General features: G+C 41.0%; 1 protein-coding gene across 3 annotated transcripts in view; it reads left to right on the forward strand.

Moving 5' to 3' along the window:
• Positions 1–13,320, forward strand: part of CEMIP2 (cell migration inducing hyaluronidase 2) — a 114,962-nt gene that overhangs the window by 22,604 nt on the left and 79,038 nt on the right. For all 3 annotated transcript variants that reach the window (XM_060199693.1, XM_060199692.1, XM_007531243.3), the window contains 3 exons: positions 4,001–4,343; positions 9,131–9,271; positions 10,229–10,790. In XM_060199693.1, the coding sequence (XP_060055676.1) occupies positions 4,013–4,343; positions 9,131–9,271; positions 10,229–10,790 (1,034 nt within the window). In that variant the 5' untranslated portion in view covers positions 4,001–4,012. The remainder of the gene's footprint in view (positions 1–4,000; positions 4,344–9,130; positions 9,272–10,228; positions 10,791–13,320) is intronic.

A 13,320-nucleotide genomic window follows, 5' to 3' on the forward strand; every position in this document is an offset into this window, starting at 1 on the left:
TGGAAGCACAGTCTTTCACAGAAGGGCCCTCCAGACTGTTAAGTAATAACAACCTTTATCACCCTGAAACAATCAGGGAATCAGATGATTTCAGCTTCACACAAAAGGCTCCCCTCTCTTTTTCAGAGCAGATTACAGTCCTGACTCCCTCCCACTCTGGCAAGCCTGGAACTCAATAATATCTGGTTGAGTCCTTCCTTTGTTATTAGATGATTATAAAGGGCCCTTTGTTTATACTCTCATTCACTCCAGTAGGCTGTGCTTTTGACTTTGGCACATGGTGACAGTATCTTCCATAGCTCTCTGAATCCTTTTTTTTTCTTTTTTCTTTCTTTCTTTTCCTTTTGTTGGGAAGCATGTGCTTCATCTAAATGTTATATTTACTTCTGTTCAGAAGTCAAGCTTCACAAGCCAAGTTTTTTTTTTTTTTGACAGACACTGACTCCAGAATGTTCTTTGCTGTGTGTGAAATTATCATCCATTTCTGATTCGATCACCTTAGTCCCCATTAATTTCCAGGCACTTTGGCTCCTGGGGCTACCTGTTTGTAGCTTCTTTAATGAGCAGACACATTTTTTTTTTTTTTTGTGCTTAATGACCTTGCTCAGAGCAATCTTGAGGTGTTCTGAGGTACTGGAATGCTTAGACTGGGCAGATAGCATAATGGTTCTGCAAAAGACCTTCATTCCTAAAACACCAGACGTGCCAGTTTCAATCCCTAGTAGTACCAGAAACCAGAGCTGAGTTGTGCTCTGGGTAAAAACAAAAACAAAAACAAAAAAAAAAACAACTAAACAAAACCAACCAACCACCCAACATATTATGACTGGATAGAGTGTTTTTGTTTTTTTTTCAGTAGGGGAATTATTTAGAAAGGTATGGAATGGAGTCAGGTGACCCAAAGATGCTCTTGTTTGAAAAGAAAAGGAAGTAATGGAAGAGGCTGAACATCATGTTTCTGAATCCTATTTATCCACACTTTACAATAAGAACATTACAATGTCACCATTGCCTGTTTCTGGCTTGTTGAAGTAACAGTTTCATTCAAAACTTTTTTTTTTTTTCCCTTCCATTCAGAAACTTGTGCTTACTATAAAGAAGAAAAAAGGAACTTATCTTTTTGGTGTGCTAGCTTCTCTTAGAGAGAATCACCCATAATTTAGTGTATTGCCAGTGGAAGCATTCTGGAGAAGATGAGTGTGCCCTCTCAGACTCTGCATAGCTCTAGGTATAGCCACACCATGCAAAACTGAATCTTTGAGATAATTGTCTCTCAGAAGATTCAGGAGTGCATGAAGGAGTCTTGTTAGCTAAGCAAGATAAACCAGATGATCTCACTGATAGGGGGGACTTGAGAAACAAAGACAGAAAGGGAAACCACAGAGTAAAACTGGGATTCGGTTTGGTGTAAAGCAGAGGACTTTGGGAGAGGAGGGGGAGGGAGGGACCTGCGGGTGTTGGGGTTCTGGTACATGATGCTGTAAAGGGACCCAAGTTGTGAGTTAGAGTGTTTTGCTGATACTTGTCAAGGGAGGTGAGAAATTGTACCCATGTGTCAACAACTGTACTGTAATACATTAACCCCCTGAATAAAGAAAGGAAAAAAAGTTTGAACTCTAGGGTGAAGATACCTGAATTTGAGTCTGAGTTCTCCCATATGTTAACTAGCTAATTTTTTTTTTTTGCCTCAGTTTCTCTTGTGTATAAAATGTGGCTAATGGGGGGGGGTGGGTTCGGCTGTAGCACAGTGGGGTAAGCTCACTTGGCACAAAGTAAAGATCCCAGTTTGAGCCCCTGGCTCCCCACCTGCAGGGGAGTCACTTCACAGGCGGTGAAGCAGGTCTGCAGGTGTCTGACTTTCCTCCTCTCTGTCTTCCCATACTCTCTTGATTTCTCTCTGTTCTATCCAACAACAATGACAGCAATAACAACAACAACAATAATAGCAACAATGATAAACAATAAGAGAAAAATAGCCTTCAGGAGTAGTGGATACCTGGTACAGGAACTGAGTCCCGGCGATAACCCTGGAGGCAAAAAAAAAAACAAACTACAACAATAAAACAAGGCCAACAAAAGGTAATAAATAAATAAAATGTTAAAAAAAGTAAAAAAAAATTTTTAAAAGGTGGCTAAATGACACCTACTCATAGTTTTCTTGTATTAAATGAGCACTGAGACAATTCTATTCCATCATCTAAAGTATATTTGAATGCCCAGTTTTTTTTTTTAACAGAATTTGAGGATTTAAAGAAGTATATAGAGAGTAATATGAAATTTAGACTTCCTCATTAAATGACATAGTCTATAATTCAGCATAAGCACATGATTTTTGTCTTTTGGGATTTGTTAGGTCACCTTCTAAAAATTCCACATGGCACATGGGTTTAACTGAAATTTGAATTGATACTTAAAAGTGTGACCATCTGCTTCAGTATCACCAAAGTATGTTTTAAAAATCCAGGGCTGGGAGTCGGGTAGTAGTGCAGCTGGTTAAGCGCATGTGGCACGAAGTGCAAGAACCTGTGTAAGGATCTCGGTTTGAGCCCCCGGCTCGCCACCTGCATGGGAGTCGCTTCACAGGCGGTGAAGCAGGTCTGCAGGTGTCTGACTTTCTCTTCCCCTGTTTTCCCCTCCTCTTTCCATTTCTCTCTGTTCTATCTAACAACAATGACATCAATTACAACAACAATAAAAAAACAACAAAGGCAACAAAAAGGAAAATAATAATATAAAAGATTAAAAAATAAAATAATTATCTATAGAAAAAAACTCCAGGGCCTAGAGATAGCTTACCTAGTAGGAAGCATACCTTGCTATGTTCTAGGTCAGACTTGAGCTCCCATTGTATGGAGGTACCGCGCATGGCATCAGGGGAAGCTTCATGAATGGTGTGGCAGTACTGGGGTCTTGGTCTCTGGCTCTTGCTCGCTTTCTCTCTCTTTGTTTTATAAAATTATCTTTATTTATTGGATAGAGACAGCAGAAATTGAGAGGAAGGGGGAGATAGAAAGGGAGACAGACACACTTGTAGCACTGCTTCATTACTTGTGAAGCTTTCCTCCTGCAGGTGGGGACTAGGAGCTTGAACCTTGGTCCTTGCACATTATAATGTGTGTGCTCAAACAGGTGCACCACCCCCTCTTTTTCTCTCTTCCACCTGAGGTTAATGAGGGAGAAAAAGTTCAACTGAACTGTGCAGGTGCAAGGCCCCAGTGGGCAAAAAGGAAAACCAAAAAGGAGAGTCCAAGAACCTCTTTAACTGTCTGAGCCAAAATCACTGTATTACATGACCAAGTCTGTATTTTTAGGCACTTTAGAAATCCAGAACAGTCACTTGGAGGCATGACTCTTGACTTGGGTGCTCACTGGAGTCACCTGGCAATCACTGATAACAGACTCTTGGAGCCCAGGCCTAGACATCCCAACAGAGTTGTTTTGGGCTTTGACACTGGGCCTTCTTATTACTAGGTTACCATGAGCTGCGGCCAGTGCAAGATGGCTAATAAAGGCGGTGGTCCAGTTTATTATATTAAATATGTAAATTGACTTGATATTTAAAAAAAACATTACTCTGGTTACCAGGGACTGGGATGGTAGTGGAGGAATAGGAATTACTTCTTGGCTGTAATTTCTACTTGGGATGATGAGAAAGTTCTAGAAACGGATGGTGGGGGTGGTTGTGTATTATTGGGGATATATTTAATGCTAATTCAATAGAATTGTACATAAACTTTAAAAGTGGTCAAAATGTTGAGTTTTATGTGGATTTTATGACAGGAAAGATGCTAAAAGCTACAACCCTCACATTTTAAAAATATTTATTTTATTTTATTTTCATGAATGAAAGATACAGAGAGAAAAACCTACTCAGCTATTTATGTGGTGCTGGGGATTGAACCTGAGACCTTGTGCCTCAGATATGAAGCCTTTTGCATAACCATCATGCTGTTTTTCCAGCCCATTTCTGAATTTTTTTTTTGTTTGCTTCTTTTTCTAGTGACAGTGTACCATGTATGCCCCTGACTCCAGGGGCCACTCCCCTGCCTTTCTGCAGCCTCAGAATGGAAGCGGCCACCGCTTATCCGGCTACGTCCCAGGGAAGGTTGTCCCTCTGCGGCCCCCGCCTCCTCCAAAGAGCCCTACTGCAGCCAAGTTGACCTCCATCAGACAGGAATCGAGGGCCTCCTTTGCCTTCTCTCCTGAGGAACATCAAGGTCAGAGAGAAAGCCGAAAGCAGAAGAGGCACAAGAACACTTTCATTTGCTTTGCAATCACTAGCTTCTCATTTTTTGTTGCACTTGCTGTAATTTTAGGAATATCCTCAAAATATGCTCCCGATGGTAAGTGTGTGAGTGTGGGGTGTGTGTACTGTTATATTCTGGGAGGAGGAAAAAAAGGGAAGAGAGTAGTAGAAGAAAGGAAGGAAGGAAGGAGGGAGGGAGGTATAGAGGGAGGGGAGGAAGGAAGGAAAAAGAAGGGAAAGAAAGGCCACTGATCATGCACCTGGTTAAGCGCTAATATTAACAGTGAGTCATGGACCTGGGTTCAAGCCTTTGGTTCCCCACTTTACAAATGGTGAAGCAGGGCTGCAAGTGTGTCTGTCTCTCCTTCTCTATTTCCCCCTCCCCTCTCAGTTTCTCTCTGCCTCTATCCAAAGCAAATAAATGAATAAAAAATAAAATAAGAAAAGAAGCTCTTGTTATCTTAAGTTCTTTTCTAGCTAACTCATATATGGTTAGTGTGAGGCATAATTTATGAATGAGATCAACTGCTGAATCTACTAGAAGTTATAAAATTAAAGGACTGCTCTTTCTATTCTGCCACTTTGTCTCAGTGCTTAGGATGTTCTTGGAGCATTTTCTCCTACTTCTCCTCTTCTTATTCTTACTAGAAAGCACATTTGTAAATATTTGTTTTTCTACATACATGCATATACTTATACTTGTATACATATATATATTTATTTAATTGATTTTTTTTTTAATTGTCACCAGGGTTATTCTTAGGACTTGGTACCTGTATGATAATGTATCCACTGCTCCTGGTGATAGAGTAAAATAGATAGGGAGGGGGGACAACAAAGAGGGAGAAAGAGAGATATTTGTAGCACTGCTTTACCATTCCTGAAGCTTTCTTCCTGCAGGTAGGGAGTCAGGGCTTGAACCCAGGTCTTTGTGTATGGTAACATGTCCTTGTGTATGGTAACGTGCACTATATTGTTTGTGCCCCATAAATTTTTAAAAAATACATCACTATCTGTCTATGATACATCTTTCTTTACTTCCTTCTCCATATAGATGAAGTCTATTTTTATTTAGAAAGCTCTCTTTTTTCCCATAAATTTATCATCTATTGAAGAAGTGTATGTATATTGAATACATAATCATGTTCTAGAAGCATTTCTTTTAAGAATTTTCACTTTATAAAATATTTTATTTACTTAACACTGCTTAGGATTGAATGTGGGACTTCACAGCCTTAGGCATGAAAGTCTTTTGCATAACTATCATGCAATCCACAGTACCAAAATGTTCATTTTTAAAGTTCTAAATTTTTGCAGCAGCATAACTATACCCTTTGTGGCAGTTCTGATTTTCTTCAGACTACTGAAAGCTTTTTGGGGGCCTGTAATGATAGCAATAAACTACACTGATTTCAGATGAACAAGTAATAACAAGATGAACAAGTAATGGTGCTTTGTGGTTTGAAACTGGTTGGGATGATATTTTCAAAGAAAAAGCTGTTGCCGCTGCTGCTGCTGCGTCTTTTTCTCCTTTTTCTTCTTCTTTTTTATAGGAATATTGTGTGTTTTTAAGTAGAACATTCATTAAGAGGTCTAAGTTCTCATGTGATCTAAGGATCACAGATTACTTCATGGTTAAACATCATGTCGGAGAAGTTTGTTAGTTTTGATATAAGACCTGCAAAGAATCTTGGTTGGAGCTTGAAGGAATCACACTGAGATGAGCCAGAATGAAAAGGATGAATATGGGATGACCTCATTCATAGACAAAATTTAGAAATAAGAACAGAAAGGGGAAACACAAAGTAGAACTTGGACTGGGTTTTGTGTATTGCACCAAAGTAAAGGACTCGGGGGAAGAGGGCATTTTCTTAGTTCTTCGGCCATGATGGTGGAGGAGGTCCTATGCAGGTGGGACGCGAGTGTTTTGCAGAAAACTGAGAAATTTTACACCTGTACCAACAACAGTATTTACTGTAAATCATTAATTCCCCCAATTAAAAAAAACTGCCTCACCAAGGAACCTTATCCATCCATCTGAAAATAAGAGGTTTTATTAAGCTTTCAAGTGGTCTTATGTTTGTTTGAATGATGCTTTAGTGTTTCTATAGATTTTACAGTTGTGGGAAGGGTAAGGTCAATAATTTTATTGCCATCAGGGTTATTGCTGGGGCTCAGTACCTGCAAGATGAATGCACTGCTCCTAGAAGATAGTTTTTCCTTCCTTTTATTTTATTTGGTAGGATAGAGAAATTGAGGATGAAGGTGAGATAGAGGTAAAGAGAGACAGAGACACCTGTAGACCTACTTAACTGCTGGTGGGAGCAGGGACCTAGACATGGGTCCTTATACCTGAAAGCCTGTGCACTTAACCAGATGCACCATTGCCGGGCTCCTAGACTGATGCTCTTAAAGGGATAGATCTGAAATAAGAGAGAGGATCATATAAATATCTTTACTGATCACATTGAAAGCCTGTCACTTTGGTCCCCCTCACACATGGCATTGTCTTTCTCTCCCCTTATCCTGGCAAAGTAACCGAGAACCCTGGTATTGATTCAGATTAGTAGGAAATCAGAGCTTAGTGGTCCGGGAGGTAGCACAATGGCTAAAGCATTGACTATCAAGCATGAGGTCCTGAGTTCAATCCCCAGCGGCACATGTACTAGAGTAATGTCTGGTTCTTTCTCTCTCTCCTCCTATCTTTCCTATGAATAAATCAAATCTTAAAAAAAAGAGAAAGAAAGAAAGAAGATCAAGCTAAAATCTGTAGCTCTCACCGATGTTTCAGATACTGAATTTCTGCTGTGGTTCCTGTAATCAGCCATCTGCTGTTTCACATTTTGGCAATACAAGTGCAGAATATCTGTGGAAAGATCTGGTATGCTGAACTCTTTCAGGGTCAGCCTCACAGGGGCTATTTATATCTCTTACAGAAATCTGATAATGTACTCTCTGTTCCACAAGTTGGTAGCTGCAAAGGTGGAACTGGAGAAACTATTTCTCATTTCTTCCTGTAACCACATCTTTTCTTGTTAAGTGTATTTTACTGGAAATTTGAGGGGTGATGGTTCCAATAAAGCAAGTTTGCTCAGGGAATAATTATAAACTATTAAGAGGAATTACATTACCACTGCAGAGGGTTCTTGTTCTCAAAAGACTGGGTTTCCTTCTCTGTGGCTTGTATAGTGTTTATTACATGGGGACTGGGGGCATATTTACTTATGTAATTTGGATAATCCTAGTTAGATATTTTTATGGGAAGAGAGCAAGGTATAAGGAAAAAATTGAGAAAGCCTCCGTATTAGATTAGAACAAATTCAAGATTTCTTGTTTTCTTCAGTAGGGAGAAAAGTTTTAGGATTATTCTAATAGTGATGATCACTCATTTATCTGACTTAATCCTCTGAGTTATTTACTTGATGGTTGATAAGAATATCTGAGATTGAGTAACTGAGTGAGAAAAATTAATTCTTCAAAGTGCCTTCTGCCTTCATATGATTCCCAAGCACATCTTACTTATCCTTCCCTTTGCTTAGTTTAATTACAGGCTACAGACAGTTTACTAGTCTGAGAAGCCAACTGGGCTTCAGTGTGACATCTGCATGGATGTGACATTACTAGTCTTCTCTCCTCTTGGACTCCTTGCTTATATGCCTTTTGAGAATTTAGGTCTGGTGATACCAGGTACATTGAAACTCCAGCCCTTGCTCACCACCCCATTTGGCTCACTCTAATTATTCCACATGTGGCGTTTTGTCCCAGGCTTGACTGTAGACTCAGAGAGCTGTCAGCTCTTTTTGTGCTGACAGTTAACAAATTGGTTCTCAATATATGCTTGGTTATTAATTAATTAAAACCAATATGGCCCTCCTTCTCCTTTTGTCCCTCCTATCTACCAAATTTCAGCAGAAACTAAAGGTCTCAGGTTTTAAATAAGTATGACAGTGCAGAAAACTCTTATGTTTTTCATCATTTCCTTTTGAAGGGGCAGATTACAATTCTAGTAAAGGGACACTAGTAAAAAAAAAATCAGCTTCTTAAAGAGGAACTTCTGTATCTTTCAGCTTGTTGAGTAATTTTGGGTTTGGCTTCTCTAATCTGGTGTTTCTTCAATTTTGAAAATGGGAAGTCTTATCTCTGGCCCCTTGCCTCTTGTGGTTTCATTGGGAAAGTATACAATCCTAAGGAAAGTGTTACGCTATCAGCTGATGCTTTTGCAGTATTTTGCAGGTGCTTATTTTATGATTCACTGTACATTGGGAAAAAAAACTTGGAGACCTCAGGTAGACACTGTCTGGTAATTTCCTTTTTTAAAATTTACCAGTAGATTGTGAATATATTATTGTTTTAGTATTATCTTTATTTATTAGAGACAGGAAGAAATTGAGAGGAAAGGGGTGATAGAGAGAAGAGAGACAGAGAGACACCTGCAGAGCTGCTTCACCACTTGCAAAGCGTTCCCCCTGCAGGTGGAGACTGGGGGCTTGAATCCAGGTCGTTGCACATTGCAACATGTGTGCTCAACCAGATGCACCACCACCAGGCCCCAATCATGAATATTTTCTTTCCTAAAGCAGTTTTCTAGTATGTGTACAAGGACATCTTATGTCTCTTGTTGATTATTTCCAGACTAGCTCCACTTCCACCTAGTAGAGTTTAAACAAAATTAGGTGCTAGTCCAAATGTTTGTTTTTGTTTTGTTTTCAACAAAGTGGATCCATCGCTGCTGGTTTGTATGGGATTTCCATCTTTCCACACAAAACTAAAATATCAGCCCATTCCCTGCTAATTGCAATAAACGGTAGCAGTAATTAGGTTTAGCTCAGGAGCTTTTTATTTTGTTGGGCTGATGGGATATCATTGTATAACATTCTCTTGTAGAGAACTGCCCAGATCAAAACCCCCTTCTCAGGAACTGGGATCCAGGACAAGATGCTACAAAGCAAGTTGTTATCAAAGAGGGAGATTTGCTCCGGCTAACCTCAGACGCCACAGTAAATTCAATTGTCATCCAAGATGGAGGTGAGTAATGGCCCCATCTTTGGGTCTAGGCCATAACTCTCTGCTTAGAACTACCATTTGACCTTCTTTATTTAGAAAGCTATTCACAGGCATAGGAATCTACTGTGACTCTGATCAGAGCCATGAAAAGTTCCAGGAGTGGAACCAAAGAATTTAAGAGCTGGGAGGGCCATAGAAGTTACTGAGGAGCCTTCACTTACAGACAAGGAAACAGTTTTAGAAAGTGATCTTTCACACCTGAATCTTTGTTTCACAGCTATAGAGAATCATGACAGCTAACAAATATAGAAATGAAATTCACATTTGTAGATAATTCAATATTTTTCTACAGATGGTTTCCCTTGAAAGTGAGTGGATTGATTTGTATACAAGGACATTTTTGATGTGTTAAGATATGAATGCTTCATTTCTTTTCTCTGTTTTGAAAACCAATTTCCCTCCTTTGTTTTTTTTCTGCTTCCTGGGTTGTCACTGTGGCTCAGTGCCTATGTAGTCTCCCTGATCCTGGAGACCCTTGTCTTTTTTTTCAATCTTTGATGGAAGGAGAGAGTCAGGGAGACAGAGAAGTGTCTGCAGCATTGCTCCATGTCTCATAAAGCTTCCCTCCTGCAGATGGGGACCAGGGGCTTGAACCTGGGTTGTTGCACATGGTAACAGGTGTGATCCATTTGGTACTCCACTGGGTACCCCCCAAACAGCTTTATTTTCTACAATTATGCTTAGTCAGTTTTCTCTCTCTTTCTCTGTGTGTACTCCCCCCTTCTGTGTATGTGTTTTCTGTCTTTGTGCTCACTCTCTCTCTCTCTCTCTCCCTCTCTTTCTCTGTGTGTGTATCCTGTCTTTGTTTTCTCTCTTTCTCTGTGTAGGTATTTTGTGTTCTCTTTCTCTCTCTCTCTCTGGATCTCTGTCTTTCAGATGGCTGTTTTGTCAGGCTTACCCCCATGTTGTCTCCTGCAGGACTCCTTGTATTCGGGGATGATAAAGATGGATTCAGAAACATTACTTTGAGGACTCGTTCCATCCTGATCAAGGATGGTGGGGCGCTTCATATTGGAGCAGAAAAATGCCGCTATAAATCCACAGCAACAATCACCTTGTATGGCCGGTCAGATGAAGGGGAAGCCCTGCCAGCGTTTGGTAGGAAGTTCATTGGGGTGGAGGCAGGGGGGAGCCTGGAGCTACATGGGGCCCCCAAGAGGTCCTGGACGTTGCTGGCCAGGACTCTGCCCGCCTCAGGCTTGGTGTTCGGCTCCCACATTTTTGAAAAAGACTTCTCCAGGGGCCTCAATGTGAGAGTCGTCGACCAAGACACGGCCCAGGTGCTGGAAAATGCCAGGTTTGATACCCATGAGTACCACAATGAAAGCAGGCGGCTTCAGGAACTTCTGAGAGCCCAGGAGCCAGGCCGCATTGTGGCCATCGCTGTGGGAGACTCGGCAGCCAAAAGCCTCCTGCAGGGAACCATTCAGGTGATCCAGGACCGGCTGGGAAGTAAGCTGATCCAAGGCCTGGGCTATAGGTGGGCATGCTTTTCTGCTTTTCTCCCCAGTTTTGTGCTGCTCTGTGTCTGTGTGAAGAGAAACCTAACAGGAAACAGCCTAAGGCCAGCTAGTAGAGTGGCCAGGCTATTCACAAGGCTGATTGCCTTCTGCTTTGACACATGGCATTTTTTTTTAATATTTATTTTTTACTGAAATGAGAGAGAGGTACAGAGAGAAAGATGCAGAGATAGATACCAGAACACTGCTCAATTCTGGCTGATGGTGGCACTGGGGACTGAACCTGGGACCTCAGAGTTTCAGGCATGAAAGTCTTTTGCAGAACCATTATGCTGTGTCCCCAGCCCAACACATGGTATTTATACAGAGCTTTTCCTTTCTTCCTTTCCTTTCCTTCCTTCCTTCCTTCCTTCCTTCCTTCCTTCCTTCCTTCCTCCCTCCCTCCCTCCCTCCCTTCCTTCCTTTCTTCCTTCCTTTCTTTTTAATAGTTGTTTACAAAATTATAAAATAATAGGGGTGTAATTCCATACTGTTTCCATCACCAGAGTTCTGTGTCTCCATACCCATCCAGCAGAAATTGCCATAGTTCTCTACAGGTCACAGATATGGGTGGTCTCGGTCACTCTCTGTCTGTCTCTCTCTCACCAGTTCTGGCTTACGTTGTTGTAGGGGATTGAACCTGGGACTTTGGATCCTCTGACTTAAGAGCCTCTTTATATAACCATTTTTCTATCTATCTCCGCCCATATCTCGTCTCTCTCTCTCTCTTTTACAGACATTTTATTTATTTATTTATTTATTTATTTATTTATTTATTTATTTATTTTTGGGTAGAGACAGAAATCGAGAGGGGAGTGGGGAGATAAGAAAGCGGGAGAGACAGAGACACCTGCATCCCTCCTTTACTACTTGTGAAGCTTTCTCCCTGCAGGAGGGGGCGGAGGGACAGGGGCTTGAACACAGGTCCTTGTGCATTGTAGCATGTGCACTCAACCAGGTGCACCACCACCTGGCCCCCATATCTCTCTGTCTCTATTTTGTCCATTTATATTCAGTTCTACAGTTCTACGGCCCTGCCTCCCTCACTTTCTTTCTAAGTCACATCTACACCTATAACTACTTTCTCTCTGTCAAAATAAAACAAAAATGGGTACTATATGGAAAAATTTCCTCTGAAGAAATTTCTCTTTTATATTACCTACTCTTTTTTTCTTCTTCATTAGGTATGTGAAATATGAATGTTTTTATTACTAAGATATGCGATTAAAATCTTGCAGAAACAATATTATGGTGCAATAGAAAGCTTGTGGGGACAGACCCCACAAAAGCTATGAGGAGAGATAAAAAAGCCTTACCTAGTCTTATTTATTTATTGGATAAAGACAGGAGTCAAGAGAGAAGGGGGGAGATAGGGCAAGAAACAGAGAAACCTGCAGTCCTACTTCACTATTAATGGAGTTTTCCTACTGTAGTGGTGCGGGGGGAGCAGGGGCTTTAACCCTGGTCCATGTGCATTGTAACACATGAGCTTAACCAGGTGCACCACCACCCAGCCCCATACCTAATCTATATATATATATATATAATTTATTCCTTTTTATTGCCCTTTTTTATTGTTGTTGTCATTGATGTCATTGTTGTTGGATAAGACAGAGAGAAATGGAGAGAGGAGGGGAAGACACGGGGACAGAAAGACAGACACCTGTAGACCTGCTTCACTGCCTGTGAAGCGACTCCCCTGCAGGTGGGGAGCCAGGGACTCGAACCGGGATCGTCACACTGGTCCTTGCGCTTCACGCCACTTGCACTTAACTTGCTGCACTACCGCCCAGCTCCCTACCTAGTCTTTTTCAGATCCATTTATTTGATGAGAAACAGATAGACATACCCAAGGACTGCTTCGGCCTATTTGGTGTCAATACTAGCCTTGAATCCACAGCTTCATACATGCAGGGAATGCACACTGCCCACTGAGCCATCTCTCTGGTCACACTTTTATGCAGTGTGACACAATTCGTATGAAGATCATCTGAATCTTAGGCTAAATGAGTCATCTTAGAAGTTAAAAGACAAAGCACACATGGCGCGAAGCACAAGGATCCTGGTTTAAGCCCCCGGCTCTCCACCTGCAGGGAAGTCTCTTCACAGATGGTAAAACAGGTCTGCAGGTGTCTACCTGTCTCTTCTCCTCTTTGTCTTCTCCTCCTCCATTTCTCTTTGTCCTATCCAACAGTGACGACATCAATAATAGCTACAACAATATAACAACAAGGGCAACATAAGGAAATAAATAAATATTTAAAAAAAAGAAAAAAGACAAGGGCCCAATTCCATAGTCAAGTTTTGAAAGCTTTCTATTTCTAGACAGTTTTCTTTCGACTCTTTGCAGCAAGCTGAGGATGGAAGCCAGGGCATATGCCCAACCATGGAGCTATGTCCCTGTCCCAGTTTTCTTCTTTCTTTTGCATGTGTATTTTTTTTTTTTAATTGCCACCATGGTTTATCTGTGGGGTTTGGTGACTGCACAATGAATCTATTGTTCTAGGTGAC

Source organism: Erinaceus europaeus, chromosome 10, assembly GCF_950295315.1.
Source record: "Erinaceus europaeus chromosome 10, mEriEur2.1, whole genome shotgun sequence".
NCBI lineage: Eukaryota > Metazoa > Chordata > Mammalia > Eulipotyphla > Erinaceidae > Erinaceus > Erinaceus europaeus.